At 39.7% G+C, this 17,523-nt stretch overlaps 2 protein-coding genes across 3 annotated transcripts in view; both read left to right on the top strand.

Moving 5' to 3' along the window:
- Window positions 1-673: 673 nt before the first annotated feature.
- The window catches only part of galk1 (galactokinase 1), a gene marked incomplete at its 5' end in the record, with an annotated part of 25,509 nt that continues 8,659 nt past the window's right edge, over window positions 674-17,523 (top strand). The window contains 5 exon segments of the mRNA XM_025011022.1: window positions 674-793; window positions 10,666-10,801; window positions 10,894-11,075; window positions 11,527-11,677; window positions 11,763-11,925. Of these exon segments, the coding sequence (XP_024866790.1) occupies window positions 674-793; window positions 10,666-10,801; window positions 10,894-11,075; window positions 11,527-11,677; window positions 11,763-11,925 (752 nt within the window).
- Window positions 689-17,523, top strand: part of llgl2 (LLGL scribble cell polarity complex component 2) — a 116,463-nt gene continuing 99,628 nt past the window's right edge. Inside the window, exon 1 of one of the 2 annotated variants that reach the window (XM_037974537.1) lies at window positions 689-793. The gene's annotated coding sequence lies outside the window, so the exon portion shown is untranslated. Of the gene's footprint in view, window positions 794-11,792; window positions 11,926-17,523 lie in introns of those variants that run through there. The other variant, XM_037974536.1, reaches the window with a different exon arrangement.

The following is a 17,523-nucleotide window of genomic DNA, read 5'->3' as shown; positions in this document are numbered from 1 at the left end:
TGAGTCAAAAGGCGAAGCTTTCGATTTACCGGTCGATCTACGTTCCTACCCTCATCTATGGTCACGAGCTTTGGGTAGTGACCGAAAGAACGAGATCGCGAATACAAGCGGCTGAAATGAGTTTTCTCTGCAGGTTGTCTGGGCTCTCCCTTAGAGATAGGGTGAGAAGCTTGGTCATCCGGTAGGCAATCAGAGTAGAGCCGCTGCTTCTCCACGTCGAGAGGAGCCAGTTGAGGTGGCTCGGGCATCTGGTTAGGATGCCTCCTGGACGCCTCCCTGTTGAGGTGTTGTGGGCATGTCCCACCGGGAGGAGGCCCAGAGGAAGACCCAGGACACGATGAAGGGACTATGTTTCTTGGCTGGCTTGAGAACGCCTTGGGATTCCCCCGGACGTGCTGGCCCAAGTGGCTGGGGAGAGGGAAGTCTGGGTCTCCCTGCTTAGGCTGCTACCCCCGTGACCCGACCCTGGATAAGCGGAAGAGAATGGATGGATGGATGGATGGATTGATGGATGGATGAACAAAAACACTTTAGACTTTAGAACTAAAAGGAGGTGAACTTAGTCATAACTGACCCTTTGATCAGTGGTAACTTCATGGTGGATCTCCTCTAATAATCCTGTTAAAGGAAAACAAACAGCTCTGCTTTATTGTTTCACTCTCGTTTCCTGCAGCTGTACCTGTCCCAGGTTTCAGGGCGGTGGTGGCCAGCACCGTCCCCCTGGGTGGAGGTCTGTCCAGCTCAGCCTCTCTGGAAGTGGCCTTCTACACCTTCCTGCAGCAACTCAAGCCAGGTTAGTTCTGAGTCTGAGACTGTCTTTGATATCTGTTTACTAAAGACAGAAGCTTTCTCCCAATTGCAAATAGATGTTCTGCCTACCTAAGATTTGAAATCAACAGATAATCATGAGCTTTCCATTTATGGTGGAATTATATCCATTTATGGTTTAATCAGTGGCTGTTCTAGCACAAAGGCTGCTTCCCCAACTCCAACCCAGCTTCCCACCCCCAACTGCAAAACAGGAAACTCATATTTTAGATATGACAGTCTGGTGAAACTTGTAGCCAAAGATCTTCAAGACCAAAAACATGCATGTTAGCTTCATTTGGAACTCTAAATTGTCCCTGAGTGACAGTGAGAATGGTTGTTTGTCTCATTTATCTCTGGAGACATGACAGTCTCCAGTCCAACACAGGGGTGTTGGACTGGAGACTGTCATGTCGCTGTCATGTAGTCGAAGTTGAATCTTTCCTTCACCTGTCTATCTAATAATTAAATCAGACGGACAATAGCTTCTCTAATTTAACCGCCACCCCCTGAAAAGGAAGTATTTTTTTAATTCTGTGTGAAAAAAACAAAAAGACAGGTACTCAGGTTTTAGGAATGGATCTCTAATTTGATTTTAAGTAATAATTATTTAATAATACTCCAGATTAACCAAGGTGAATGAAGGAATTAGCTTCTGTTAAATAATTAAAAAAATTATAAAACTGAAAATACAGTGCATGCATATATATTTCTTCTCTAAACCCCAACACCCAGAAGCCACATATTTAGTTAAATAACATCTACTTGTGGGTGATCCAAGTGTAGAGACACACAAAATTAAAACACCATGTTGTAGAGAATGTCCTGTTGTATGTCTCCCGTCTGTTTTTAGTTTTCTTTGTTCTGTTCATGTTTGTCTGCTCCAAGCTGCTGACTGATAATTTATCTTCTAATTTTAGTCTCACAAATGGATTTCTAAACATAAAGTCTTCATTGTTGGACACAGCAGGTTGTGCTGCAGCTATTCCTGCATTAAATAAGATCAGGTGAGATCCAGAGTTAGCAGGGCCTGAATCAATAAGCTAAAACCAGCAGAATGTGTCCACAGGGCCCAATGAGACTCTGACTGCTGACAGGATATGATGAATCTACTGATGAATGCAGGCTGTAACCTTTCCGGCTCCATAACTGCAAATTAGTCAAAAACTGACAATGAATCACCAAAAACATTCTAAATTCCATTTAAAATAGTTGAAAAACACACAGAACAAAACAATACACAGAGATGATAAGTAATTTACATTATTTGGGAGGAGAAAGTACCTATTGGGGTGAATAAATTTTTAAATTTGCTTTTATTAAGAATGGCGGCACCCACCTGCCCTTATGGATTGGCCGCAGCTGCTCCCTAAGCTGAAAGGACACTAAATAGAAAACTTGTTCAGGGTACAAATGATGGAGAATTTTTTTTTCTTCCCAAGCACTCATGCCGCCCCCTGCAAGACTCTGCCCTAGGCGGTGAGCCATATTGGTCAAATCCAAAACCTAACAAACATTAGAATTTTTTTTTGACAGTCTTGACTTCAAATACTTCAAATAAGTGGGACTTCCAGTTTGAAGGTAAACTGCACGGAAATGTAGTGTGAGCACTCTTAGACTGGATGACTATTATTTACCTAATCCAACCTTAAATTATTACTTTTGAAAGGTCATTACGGTTGAAAGGGGAAAAGTACCAGACGACGAATGACAAAACACCCATGAGAGCTGGAAAAATTGATAAATGAGTGACGAGAAAAGGCATTGGAGAGGACAGTGATCCTGAAACCATGAATAGCTTACAAAGTACCATTGGTGCCATTCACCAAGAGTTCATAGCAATCAGGGCAGACATGAAAATGGATCTGATTAGTTTCAAAGTGTGGAGCTGGAAAAAAAGACGTGGCTTGTTTCCAGGAAAATGTTAATAGCAAACTCAGTGAAATTGCCAAAGACTTTAAAGGCATGGTAAGCTGGAACAGTGAGTGATGGAGTTGGAGGAATGGGCCACGATGGCAAAAAACACCATGCCAAACACTCCATGCTCAAGGAAACATACAGTCTAAGCTAACCAATCTCAAAGCCCACTCACAAAGGAATAACTGTTTATATGGAACCATTGAAGACACAGATGGAGACAAACTATGTGAGCTGGTAGAAACACTTATTAAAGTCCAGCTGTCGCTTAGTGACATTAATTTGAAAATACATCAGTGTCACCGAGCCCAAACCAAACCTCCAGTCATTAGTGATATGCTTTCTGAAGTACAGAATTAAAGAAATGGTGCTCAGGGCAGCCTAAAAGACGAAAGAGACTTTTCTGAATGAGGTGAGAGTTTATTTCAACCAGGACTACCCTGCGGAAATTCAAAAGAAGTAATGAAGGTACACACTTTGTTGATTGCCATTGGTAATTGATTGTTGATCGGAGTTTCCTAGCCAAAGTCTAGACCTGAATCTGATAGAACATCTGTGCTTTTACCTGAAGAGAGCTGTGCACGAGAAGTGATCTCACAACCTAATGGATTTGGACTTTAGGGAGAATGAGTGAACAGATATTACCAGGTCATACTGTGGCTGCTGATAGATTCTTTCCGAAGGAGACTGAAGGCAGGAATTAAATCAGGATGTGCTCCAACATATTATTGGTTTAAGGGTGTGGACACTTATGCAAGCATCCTGCAGATTTATTTTTTCCCTGATTTTTTTTTTTGTTGTTTTTTTTTAACATTTAACTGTTTATTGTTATTTTTTTCACAGTTGTTTACATACAGAATGCATATGAACAATTTTCATTCAACTTTACATAGAACCTTTGCTTGGGAGTTGTTCCTCTTTTTAGCCTTGTCTCATCCTTTTTGTCCAGTTCTTTATTGTTTGTCGCTGTCTTTTGTCTTGAATACTGTCCATTTTGTCCACTTTTCTTCCATTTGTGTTTGCTAAAGTCTCAGACGATGCGTCAGTTTTCCCATAATGTAGATTTCTTCTATTATTCCAGTCCATTGTTCTTGAGTGGGGGGTTCCACATTTCCCCATTCCTCGTTATAGCTTTCTTGCTCGCTATTAACATTATCTTAATCAGATACCTATCTTTTACCCTTAGCTTGATCTTGTTAAAATTACAAAGATACATCACCCCACTATTCATAGGAACTTCATATCCCAGAATGTCTTCCACAGTTTGGTGTATATTTTTCCAAAATTGACAAATTTTAGGACAGTTCCAAAATATGTGAGAATGATCCGCGTTCTCGGTTCCACAATTCCTCCAACACCCCATGTTTATATCCTTATATCTACTCTTGATTTTAGGTGAAATGAAAAATCGTATTAGATTTTTCTATCCGTGAATTGGTAGATGTTTGATGTGTTTTCCACATATCAACCCAATCTTCATCTGACATTGTCATATTAAGCTCTGATTTCCACTTTTCTTTTATATATTTAGTTGAGTGTTTACTTGTTATCAATTTTTGATATAGAGTGGAAATGATTTTGATTTTTGTTTCACTAGATGCTTTTATCACCATTTGAATCACACCATTCACTTCCACAGAGGGATCCTGCTTGATTTCTTTCTTATAGTAATCTCTCATTTGCAGTTTATATAAGTGATAAATAAGAAGAAAAAATAACTATTTTGCGAAGAACCTCCGTTTTGCGACATGACGCTGCTTTACGTGTGGGTTTGCGACATGCTTTACGGCAGTGGCTTTCTGTGCGGCGCGGTGTTTTCACCATAAGTGCTGAAAGATGGAGACGCAGGAAGTATCAAACTCAGGGTCGCAACAAGTAGAGACAGCTAGCAGGCAGCCCAAGAAGAAAGACTTTTACCAAAACGAGGGGGGACATCTGTGATTTGGTTCAAGAAGTCCGACACGGAGCAGAAAAAGGTAATATGCTAACTCTGCTAATGCTGCTATTAGACTGTTTTCTCATCTGACGCCAACACAACAAACCTCTTCTATCACTTAAAGAAGAACCACGAAAAAGATTATTTAACAATCCAAAAAGTGTAAGGTCAAACATATATGTATATCGTTATGGTGATATAAAATTATCCATATCGTGATATAGAATTTTTTCCATATCGCCCAGCACTACTCCCAAGCAACTCTAAACAGAACCAACATGAACTCTTACTAAACAAACGTAAACCAAAAATCCGACGGGTTTTCAAACATGGGGTATCTTTCTTCCCCAAGTCCCTGTTGGTGGGTGAAGAGGAAATCCTCACCTCCTCTGAGGGCCCCTCCCTAAATCTAGTACTACTCCCATCCAGTGGGGTACCACTCCATCTAGACATGTCCAACTTAAATATCTCTCCCTCTCCCAGTCGGTTTTTATTAAATCCTGTAACATAAAGAAGCCTGAATGTTTTCAGGTATTTTTTCTGTTAGTCTCTTTTTCTGTCAGTCTTTTATCCATAACACTGGTGTGTTATCGTACAATGTTTGACAAGTAGTCTTTTTAGTTTGTTTATTTTGTTTTTAATCCATACCTCTTTTCATGCAGTGACATCTTCTTAAAGCAAAAGTTTTAAGATTTCCATTGGAAGTTTTGTAGTTTTTCTCTCACTCGGTGTGCCGCGTCTCGTTCCCGTTCTTTTCCCTTCACTCGCTGCCACCCTGCGTCTCCTCGTTGTCTCTCCTCTGCTGCTGCGGTGTCTCCTCCTGGCTCGGCAACCTTGTATCCCCTTTCCTTCATGTCCTGCGCTGCTGTCCTGGCACTTTCATATGTCTTCGTTCCGTTCTCCCATTGTATCCGGATTTTAGCGAGCGGTGTTTGGAAACGTATTCCTTTCTCCTTCAGTATTTTTTTAATGCCTATATATTCCTTTTGTTTCTGGACAATTTCCGTCGGATAATCGTGGTCAAAGTAGATTTGTTTACCCTTTATCTGTTTTGGGTTTTTTGCCAAGCTTTCTTCAAGATCATTTCTTTGGTCTCGGTTTGTAAAAAGTTAACCACGACTGACCTTGGCGCCATATTGGGGTTTGGTTTTGAGGCGAGGGCTTGGTGAGCTCGTTGTATCTGAAGATTGGTTCCCTCCGGGAGCTCCATCTCAAAAAGTTGCTCCAGATATGTAGCTATGGATCTCCCCTCTACGTCTTCTGGTAAACCAAAGATTCGGATGTTGTTCCTCCTTGATTTCCCTTCGAGGTCGGTTAACTTTTCTTGCATTCGCCGTGTTTGTTCCACCATCCTCGTTAGCTCCTCGTTAGCATCCATCCTCCACTCCTCAAGCTCGGCTATGCGTGTCTGCGTCTCACTGATGCTCACTCACTGTGCCTGTAGCTCCCGGCTATTCTCGGTTAGCTTACGGTCTATTTCTTGTTGAAGATTTGTTATTTCTTCTTTCATTTCTTTCTTCAGCTCGTCTTTAAACTCGGCCAGCTCTTGTTTAAGGGCCTTAATATCTCCCCTGATAGCAGCAAACCCTTCCTGCAGCGTCTCCGTGCTATTGCGTCCCTCCATCGTCTCTGCTGGAGCTTTTTTGCGGTCATTAGCTTCGGGTTCGGAGATTTCTTCCATTACAGTCAGCTCTTCGGTTCTGTCTTGCTTCTTATAGTTTTTCTGGCTTCTTGTCTTGCTTATCCCAATCATGCCTTAGTTTTGTTTACTGAGTTCTTATTTCTTTGTGGGCATTTTTTACCCGACTCTGGGGAGCTAGCTTACTATGTTCCAGTGTTAATTTCGTTGACTAATATATTTCGTCTTAGTTTTCGTCAACGAACCTTTTTTTCAAGACGAAAACGAGACGATAACTGAAAAAATAAATAGTAAAAGGATAAAAACGATGACGAAATTAACTGACATTTTCGTCAACGAATAAAAACGAGACGAAAATGTTTAGCAAGGACGACATCCAATCAGAACTGATTTCGTCTTGTGAGAGGTAGGGACATGTTGGGAAGAGATCCAATCATAACTGCTTTAGCGTAGGTGGAGAGGCGGGACAAGCGGGGTGGCCATCCAATCAGTACCAATGTCTTTAGCAGCAGCGCGGTAGGTTGCATATTTGTACAAAACCCGGGAAGACCGTCCTGTGAACTGCGTTACTCATGGAGCTCGACTCAAAGTTAAATCCACAATGTCCGCGGGGAGAAAGAGGACGACATATGGGCACATTTCTCCTTTGATGTCGCGCAAAACAAGACTGTGTGCAAACCATGTGGGGCGACCATCTCCGGCAAAAACACTACAAATCTCAAACGACATCTGCAGTCCAGCCACACAGAACTCCATGCAAAGGTAAGCATTGTAATGTTAATGGTTATTTAATGAGCGAAATGTGTGTTTAACTCTACTGTGTACTAAAGACACCACTGCTATTCTCTAAAGTTAATGTTATTGTTAGTTAGTTAGTGTTGACGACAGGAACAAGACATAAATTTACTCAGTAGTAAAGAAATGCTTTAGATAGCTAGCAAAAATATAATAAAATAAGTTCATCTGTTAACCCAAAAGTTGGTGTAAAGTTCCTTACAGCCCTTTTTCAGTCATTTAATTACATCCTGAGAGGATCACTATAGGACGGTGTGTGGTTTTGACCTCATTTATAGAATGAAGCTAGGTTAGGTTTACTGAGTTAGTGCTGGAGATAAAACAAGCTCCTTTTAAAACTGTATTTTTGTGTCTACAGTCTGTTTAACCATTCAAATGCTTTAATTAAGGGTCTTACATTCTATACATTTAGTTGTGACTTGATTTCTAGAACATTTTTTAAAAATACAGATTATGAAATTGTGGTGTTATTTGTGTCAGGTCAGGATTTTAACCATAAAATATTTAGTCATGTACCCACAATAAAAAATAAAAAAAAACATTAATGAGCTGCTCAATTTATTTATCTGATTCAATTTTGAACTTGGTATCATTATTCAGAAATGAGTCTGAGCTCTTATGGGTTAAATAAATAGAAGACAATAAATAAAAAGGTAAAACAAGGATTCAATTTTTTTTCTCTTATTCACTTTGCAGTTACGGAAGACCTCAGATGAAAACAGTGGGCCACAGACTGCAAAGAAAGTGACAGCATCCCAGCAGAATATTTCAGCAGCTCTTCTATGTGCTTCAAAGTACAAAAGTGACTCTAAAGAACAACAGACGAAAGAGGAAGCTATAGCTAAATGGATCGGGTGTACTGGATTACCAGTAACTACAGTTGAAGATGAGGACTTTGTTCTTATGATGGATGCAGTAGATAGGAAGCTGACTGTTCCAAAAAAAACAAAAATAAGCAATCTGATAGACAAATATTATGAAAGTGAAGTACAAAAATTTAGAAACAGATTGGCTGCTGCACGGAGAGTCTCTATTGGAATTGACCTGTGGACAAAAACAGGGCTCACTGCATCATTCCTGGCTATAAGCTCCTGCTACTTTTGTGTTGAACAAAGTAAACCAGAACACATATTGTTGGCCCTTGAACAAGTAGTCCACCCACACACTGCACAGTCAATCAAAGCATGTGTGGATAAATGTATGCAAGAATGGGGCATACCAAATCAGAAAATCATCACAGTAATAACAGACAATGGAAGTAACATGGTGGCAGCATTTAAACAAACCACACCAGAGGGAGAAGAAACAACCTCTGAGGATTCAGAAGACTCTCCAATGATGGACCCTTCAAAGTGACACCATGTCCATGTCCCTGGTGGTCCCTGCACTCTTTGATCTGCTCAGCCACCTTTCTGACTTCGAAGAGAACACTACCCATCGAGACCTAGTTGCTCTTGCAAGGAAAATGAAAGGAAGCATTAACCAGCGTTTTGCGTGGATATTGGATCCGACCGATGAAAAGTTCTCACCACTTGTAGCAGCTGCCTGCTTTGTCAACCCTAGAGTGTGTGAAACCCTTGTTGATGTGGCTGATGAAAATATACAGGAACTACTGAAACAGGCAGAGGAGTATGTGATCCAGGTCACACACCCACATTCACAACATGAGGATCAGCCCAAAGATGATGGAGAGGAGAACAGGAGGTTACCAGAGGAACCAGAAGCAGCACCATCCACATCAAAGCAGCCAGTCTTCAGGTTTCTTTCAAAATGGCACACAAAGTCTGTAAAGAGGATCTCCACAAGCAGCATGAGGCAGCAGATCAGAAAGTACAAGGAAGAACTTTCACAACCCATCACACGTGACTGTGACACAGGAATAGACTTTTGGCTAGAAAAAAGTGACACTTTTTATCAGTCTAAAACCTTTTGCATTAGATTTACTGGCTATACCAGCTTCTCAGGCCTTTGCAGAGAGGGTATTTAGTGTTACAGGTGACCTCACCAGAGGCAGGCGCAATAGAGCAAGGGTAACATTAGCATGAAGTGCTTTCCTTAAAATGAATAGAAACAAATAAATCTATGTGGTCACATTGATGGCTCTTGGATAGAAAAAATTGCAACTATTTGTAAGATACAATGTGATGTACAAAAGTGGTATTTTCTTGTCATTGCTGAGAGAGCAGATTTTGGATCCATGTACTAATGGAGCTGTAGGTTAGGTCAGCTGTTACTGTTTTGAAGTTGCTGAAATACAGTGTTTGCACTATTTGTTACTGGCAGCCTTTGAGACTTTTTTTTTGAGAATTTGTTTCCTAATATGTTGTTTAAATGATTGCGTTATAGGGATTATCTATTTTTCTTTGTACATGTTTAATGTCAGCTGAAATATTTAAGAGTAAACACTGAATTACAGCTTTTTTTTTTACACTGAATTCAGGGAGAGCAGGCATTATAGCTTATGCACTTTCTTTTTGACTGTTTTTTGAAATTTCTTCTGTTCAATTAATAACCTGTGAATACTAAATTATTAATAGTTAGCTGTTTTGTTACGTTTGGTGTTTGTTTGCACTAATGGCACTGCTGTTTTTATGGTACCCAGTTTTAGAAAGAATGTAAAATGCATTTTGTTGTAATCAATATTTTTTTATTTGTTTTTTCCCCAGGTAGAGCAGGGCTACAGGTCATCTATATTTTGTTATTGTTTTGCTTAATAAGCAAGGTCTGAGCAGATAAATAAGTTAAATCTGTTTTTGTGTACATTTCACATTCAAACATTAATAATATTACATAACAGATAAATTAATGTTTAATTTTGTATAAGTGTATAGTTAATAATTCAAGGGAACTGATGGAAAAAGTATTTACAATTACACCCTTTACATTTTAGTCGACTAAATTGACTGTAGATTTAGTCGACTATATTCTTATGATAATTAGTCGACTAAAACTAGACTAAAACTAAAAACATTTCAGATGACTAAATTATGACTAAAACTAAATTACATTTTAGTCAAAAGACTATGACTAAAACTAAATCAAAATTTGCCATCAAAATTAACACTGCTATGTTCCTATTCACTCCGCCATCTTGCCTGGATCCCTTTTTTTTTTTTTAAGTTTAGTTATTTGACAGTAAAAAGTAGGGAAAAGGTTGTGAAATTATTTATTGTGGTCTCTTTTTAAAGCGCAAAATCCTGACATTTTAACTGACCGAGGGGGCTTTCTATACCTACTGTGTCTGCTAATCGAAAAACATCCTACAAAGCAAAGGTTTCTTCAGAAAACTAAAGTCAATTAATATTGAGTAGCAATGCTTATTAACAAAGCACAATTTCTTTAAGTTTTTGTGCCCAAACACTCCACCTCACAATTGCATGCTGAATGTTTACTTTGCACCTGGAGTGTGTGATTGGGGTGAGTATAAGTAAATGTCTCTAGAATCAACAGTTTGAGTTTCTTGTTCTTTTTATACAAAAAATTTTGTTGTGTCCATATTTAGAAGTTCACATTTGTTTTAATCTTTTCTGAATCTTTGGGTTCAACTCTGCTCGTGGCTGATTTTCCACAGATAATGGAGACAAAATGTCTAAGGTACTAACCTGCCAGAAAGCTGAACACACACATGCTGGTGTGCCCTGTGGCATTATGGATCAGTTTGTTTCGGTTTTTGGCATAGAGGGACACGCTTTGCTCATTGACTGCAGGTACTGAACATATCCAAGTCAAAAATCTTTTTTTTTTGTTTTTAAAATGATCAGGTATCATTAGTTATATAGCTGTTTTTAATTTGACTCAGATCTCTGGAAGCCATCCCTGTCCCCCTGGCAGATCCAGATCTGGTGGTCCTCATCACCAACTCTAACGTGAAGCACTCTCTGACTGGTAGTGAGTACCCTATTAGACGCAAACAGTGTGAAGAGGCTGCCTCTGCACTGGGGAAGGACAGTCTCAGGAATGTTTCCATCAGAGACCTGGAAGGTATGAAGTCTTTTTACATCAATTCTACTCTGATCCAAATTTGTCTCTTGGTCCTAACCTGATATTTGCTGGTATTCAGTGTTATAAAGGCAGTTAGCTTTTTACCTGAAATCTTTTAAAATAAAATAAAAGAAACCGTTAACATCTTATTTTAGGGATAGTTTGAAGGAAAACTTAAATGGAAGAAATTTAATCTCTCCTTCTAACTAATCTGAACTATAGGCTGCATTATTTTGGATCAACTTAAGATTTTTTAGAGAATTTGTGCATGTGGAAGAAAGCGATCCTAGTAACATTTTTAATTTGGGGGTTAAAAGACATCCTGATCAAAAATAACACCAGGGTTCTTTATATTGGAACCAGAGGCCAAATTATGGCTGCGACTTTTGTTCCTATGTCGGTTATCTCCAACAAAAACATTTTGTTTTATTCACCTTTTCTACCATTTCAGAGGCCAAAGCCACGCTGGATGATGTCACATATAGAAGAGCTCGTCATGTAGTCGAGGAGATAGAGAGAACTGTCCAAGCTGCTGAAGCCCTGAAGAGAGGGGCCTATAAAGAGTTTGGTAAACTCATGGTGGAGAGCCACAACTCTCTGAGGTACAGCTTCAACAGTCAGATCTCTTGTGTTGACTCTACTAACTGAATGTGGCAGATGTGTGGTAAAACGATGTTCCTGTGTTAGAAATCAGTATGAGGTGAGCTGCAGTGAGCTAGATGAGCTGGTTTCTGCAGCCATGGAGGTGGAGGGGGTTTACGGCAGTAGGATGACAGGAGGAGGGTTTGGAGGATGCACTGTGACCCTGCTGCAGGCTCATGTTGTCGACAAGGTCATACACCACATACAGGTAATCACACAAACACCTGGCAGCCTCAGAATGGAGACTAACTAACATTTAGTTGTTGGTCTGTGGCTGGCTTCACACTAGGGCTGCAACAACGAATCGAAATCGATAAAATTCGATAATTATATAATAGCGTCCTTGGCGTTAACGGGGGTGGCTAAAGTGGTAAATAAAAATATTTATAATCCCCTTAAAAGTGATGTCGTAATTAAAAGAAAATATTGAAAGAGAAAAGATTTTTGAAAAGTTTAAGTTGGGGGATGGATACAAAAGGATTTCTAAGGCCCTAAACATTCCAGGAGTTCTGTTAAATGTGTAAACCTACCAAGAGCAGACCATCTTAAGAAACTGAGTGACAGTGAAGAAGGAGAATAATGAGAGAGACCACCAAGATATCTGTGAGCTCTGAAGGAGGTCCAAGCTTTAGCAGGTAAGATGGAGAGACTGAGGTACAACAGCTGCTGCCCGGGTTTATCACCAGTCTGAGCATTATGGGAGAGGGGCAAAGAGAAAGACTGCTGAAGAAAAATCAAATCTCCACTAGAATTTGGTGACACTCAAGAGGGCATGCTGGGAAACTGTTGATAATTTACAAACACACCTGACGACTGTCATACGTAGCAACATCTCCTGCTTTGCTGAAAGAGTTTTTAGTGTTTGAGGATCTGCTGGTGTAGATTCTCAGTCATCCAGGACAAGGTAAACCAAAAAAAACTTTAAAAAAAACAACAACTGGATTTGTAGCTGAAGACTTATCTGAGGACGTTTTTCAATTTAAAAAGCAAAGAGTGTGGTGTTCAAGCTTTTAAAGATGAGATGTTATGTAAACTAGATTCACATGCAGATTACTTTCACTCTTTTCACAATAGAGGCTCCTTAATGTCTTTGTTTGCCTGGCTGACAAATGGCCCACTTTGTTCACATGAATGAAGGTGCTGATTAGAGTGAAACTGTCTGGGTATCAGGCTTAATGCTCAATTGAAGATTTTTGAAAGCTGAAATTTGAGACCTCCACCTCTGTTTAAAGTTGGTTTCTCTCTTTTGATATAAATGGCTTCTTTAACCCCTCTCTCAAACCTTCTGTCTTCTCATTTAGTTCTCAAAAGTGTGTCCTATATCCTTGAGCTGTAGGTGCACAGCTGAGTCATGTCCTGAAGAGCTAGCTCTCCTGTGTTGAGCCTTTCATCTGCAGATCTTCTCTGTTTGGTTTCTTCAATGTAGAGTTCTGAACATTCCTTGCTGCACTGAACTGCAGACACCACACCGCTCAGTTTGTGTTTGGATGTTTTGTCCTTGAAATAGACCAGCCTCTTTTTGAGAGTCCTGTTGGGTTTGAAATATACTGGGATGTTGAGTTTAGAGAAAATCCTTCTGAGTTTCTCAGATACGCCAGCAACATAAGAGATGACAAATGTTCTTCTCCTTATTCTGTTCAGTGATGTGTTTTGTAGATTTCCTCGCTGACTTGACAAAAGCCTAGTTAGGATATCCACATGTTTGGAGAGCTAGGTTTGTTAGACAGGCTTTAAAAAATGTTCCAGACAACAACTCTTTCAGTGTTCTATATGAAAGTCATGGCAGAATACCCGGAGATTGTCACAACAGCCCTAAAATATAGTGGCCCTGAAGTGCAAACCATAGCAACATTAACGAAGCACACAAACAAAAAACAAAGCACACAAACAAAAACCGAAACACAAACAAAAACCGAAACACACAAACAGAAAACAGAAAAGCAGTTACATTAACAAACCGGAAAAAGTAGGTCCAAGTGGGAGACCTGAGAAATCGCTGATTGGACAACACCACATTTGAACCGGAAGTTTTGCTGGTTTTAGCGCGTTTGTTGAAAATATGAATGTTATCGTAATCATTTCTTGAAGCCTCTTGCCACAGCTACTGCAAATGTTCGGTGACTGCTCAACCAGCTCTTTTCCACAGTTTGGGCAATGCATGGTCTTCCCCCCTACCGAAACGTTGAAAGAGCAAAAGCCAGAACCTCCAGTTCAAAAGTGGTGTCGTCCAATCAGCGATTTCTCAGGTCTCCCACTGGGACCTATCTCTTCCGGTTTGTTAATGTAATTGCGTTTCTGTTTTTTGTTTGTGTGTTTCGTTTTTCTTTATGTGCTTCGTTTTTTGTTTGTGTGCTTTGTTTTTTGTTTGTGTGCTTTGTTAATTTTGTTGTGGTTTGCACTTCAGGGCCACCGTACTAAAATCTGTGTTGCCATTTCCAACATCATATTTATGTGAAGCAGGATTTTCTGCAGTGACAGTGATTTAAAAAAAACAAAACAAATTGAGTAGAGTGGACATCAGCAACACGCTTTGGATGTCCCCCCTTCATCGTTGCCACCTCCAGCTCCTCCTCCTGCCTTTTTGTTAGAGTCATCCTCTCCAAATCAAACATCACAGCAGATCTCACTGCCTGAAATGCAGAGTTGACAACAAACAACATACATTTTTGTTTTTTATATTGTACGTGCCTTTCAAATGTTAGGCAAGGTTAAAAAAGACCATCCTGCATCCTGTTATTAGAATTGCCAAGATATCACATTTTTGAGGTACACTTTACCAACTTTTTGCATTTTGTTTATTTAGTTTGTGCTTTCTACCTTCCTTCAGTATTTAAAGTCTCTACTCTCACTTATGCTTATAAAATTCAAGGTATGTTGGTGTGTTTTTAGAATCACTTCATGTTGACCTTTGTATCTTCCACCACATCATTCTTCAATAAAACTGGCTTAATGTTGAAACTATGATGGGGTGAATAGTGGCCCAGCAGGTTTACACTGTTGTTTAGCAATAGGAAGGTCACAGGAAGTAGCCAACAGCTCCCTGCAGTGGATAAAGAAAACCAGTGGATGGATGGATTAATTTGAACTTGTATATGTATCTTTTATCCTGTGTAGAACAAATAAAATCCACAATAAATTTAAACATGTTCTTAAAAATCATCAAAGTTGTATGTTGTTCCACTCTCCACCCTTGAAAAAATGGTTCAAATAAATCCTTAAAAGCCTCAAAATGAATCTGACATTCATACCCTGTTCCTCTGCATGAGAGATTCAATTAACAAGCAGCAGAAGGCACGAGGAACCACAGGGATGTCAGGGTATGGATTAGATCAGTGATTCACAACCCTGGTCCTCGAGGAACACTATCCTGCATGTTTTAGTTGTTTCCCTGCTTTGACACACCTGATTTGAATGAGGGAGTGATTAACGGGCTTCTGCAGACAGAAAGGACCTGCTGAAAAGCAGGGAAACAATGAAAACGTGCAGGATAGTGTTCCTCGAGGACCAGGGTTGGGAACCGCTGGATTAGATCATCAGTAGATCCTGGTGTTCTACAGATCCTTTTTCAGAAGTGAATGAAAGCACAAGCAATGCCAGTGCTATCATTGATTTATTATTATTTTATCAGTGGGTCCACATAATTCCATCATTTTGTTAAAATTTTCTGTTTTTGCACATATTTCTTTTAATTTCTGGACAAGACATCTAAATTGGATTGTTCTAGTTTTCAAAGCACATGATTTTTGCACCTTTAGATGCCCTTTTAGTACACACCCATATTCCAAAATATTCTTCCCTAAAGTGATGTTAAATGCTACACCTGGCAGACAGCTACATTTGTCGTAATTTTAAGAGTTAGGTGTTGTTTTGAAATGGCTTTAATGCTCTCCCAAGTGTGGTGGAAGGAATGAAAAATATAAAAGTCAAACTTATCTTGATTTTCACATTGAAAGCTCAAGTAGACAAAGTAGGATTGGTCCTCCTAATTATGCTCAGTTTGAACCTGAACAATAAAGGAAACCGTGTTTTCCCCATTGCTAACTCAAGGAATTGTTTAGGCGATTCTGATCTCTGGAAGATTGTGCATTCCAGAGGGTATTTAAAATAAAGATTGTCTGAGAACATTTGTTCACAGGGGATAAAAAGCAGCATTCTTTGTTCTGCCTGTCACTTTAAAGGGGGCAGTTTTCAGACAAATTGCCCAGTCCCCTGTGTCTTGCTCAGACAGCTCCAGTGTGTGTGAAAGTAAGAGATCAGTGTGTATGAGCCTCAACTAAAAGAGAGCTTGGCAGTAACAGAGCCAGTACTGTCCAGTTATTAGCATGCTGGTCAAGTCACTGCAGCCCTCCTGCCTTTCTGCTTTAACTTAGTCAGACTGCTGGGGTCAGGCATCATTTACAGTCCTACAGGAGATAGAGCTACAAAACTGTAAATGTGGCTCCATAAATTACTTGCATTTATAAGGATGGCACATTTTCTTTAAAGCAACACTGAAGAACAAGAACAAAAGCCTTCTTCAGGTAAATTTACAGCTTTTGACTCAAACTTGACAGATTTTTCCAAACTTGGCGACTACTGTGGCCCATTTTTGATACAAATAAAACCCATCTTTGAAAAGTCCTGCAGTTCTTAGTCCTCAACATTTCTGACCAGATCAGCACCATAGCAAGCTCTGCAGGGTCACCGAAATCACAGCTTCACCCCTAAGATGTTGAATCTCAACCAAACTGATGACAACAGTAACCCTATTCAGGACCCAGTGTCACTGAATGTTGGTGGAGAAATTTATACGACGACCCTGGACACTCTGACTCGCTGCCGTGACTCAATGCTGGGAGCGATGTTCACTGGACAAATCCCTGTGCTCAGGGACAACAGGGGGAATGTCTTCATTGACCGAGACGGTAAAGTGTTCAGATACATTCTGAATTTCCTGCGGTCTAGCTCCTTGGACTTGCCAGATGACTTTTCAGAACTTGCACTGCTGCGTCAAGAGGCTGATTTTTTTCAGATACATCCTCTGTTGGAGCAGATTCATCGCTATGAGGCTACAATGCCTCTCTGCCTCAAAAGAGGCCCACTAGGAGCCATGATCATTGCTAACTTTGATTCTAAGGTATGTGTAATAAGATTTTAGAAAAAAAGAAAACCATTGTTTTAGAAATGTAAGAAATGACATTGTATATGAGAAGTGTTCCAATACCAGAGCCCCTGATCCCACAGTTTAGATTTATTTAGACCTTGTTTCTTTAGTAAGAGTGAAGCATGGCCACTGAGATCATTGTAAAGTTTTTGTTCTTAGATTTTCTGTTCGGAAAAACACACTGGGCTGTCACTAAAAAAAAAGTTCAGCTGTAAAATGAAGACCTACATGTACTGTAGTATTCAAAAATATTCAGCCCCTCTGTTTTGTTGCCATCGTTTTGCTTTAGTTTTAATTTATTTATTTATTTCTCTCTCATTGTCTTTTTCCTGCCAGTCTTCTATGAAGTCCAGCTCTGTGTGATGATCATGTCTGTCTCTCATGCCTTGCCTACTGTTCATGCTAATCATGCTCTTTCTAGCCACCTGCGTCTCTACCCTGATTGTTATCTCTCCCACCTGGTCTACACTCTATACAGGTGCTGGTCATAAAATTAGAATATCATGAAAAACTAGATTGATTTCAGTAATTCCATTTAAAAAGTGAAACTTGTATATTATATTCATACATTACATACAAACTCATATATTTCAAATGTTTATTTCGTTTAATTTTGATGATTACAAATGACAACAAATGAAAATCTCAAATTCATCATATCAG

The sequence above is a fragment of the Kryptolebias marmoratus genome, linkage group LG2 (assembly GCF_001649575.2).
Source record: "Kryptolebias marmoratus isolate JLee-2015 linkage group LG2, ASM164957v2, whole genome shotgun sequence".
NCBI lineage: Eukaryota > Metazoa > Chordata > Actinopteri > Cyprinodontiformes > Rivulidae > Kryptolebias > Kryptolebias marmoratus.
The sequence above is the reverse complement of the archived record's forward strand: the minus strand, read 5'-3'. Positions and strand labels throughout refer to the sequence as shown.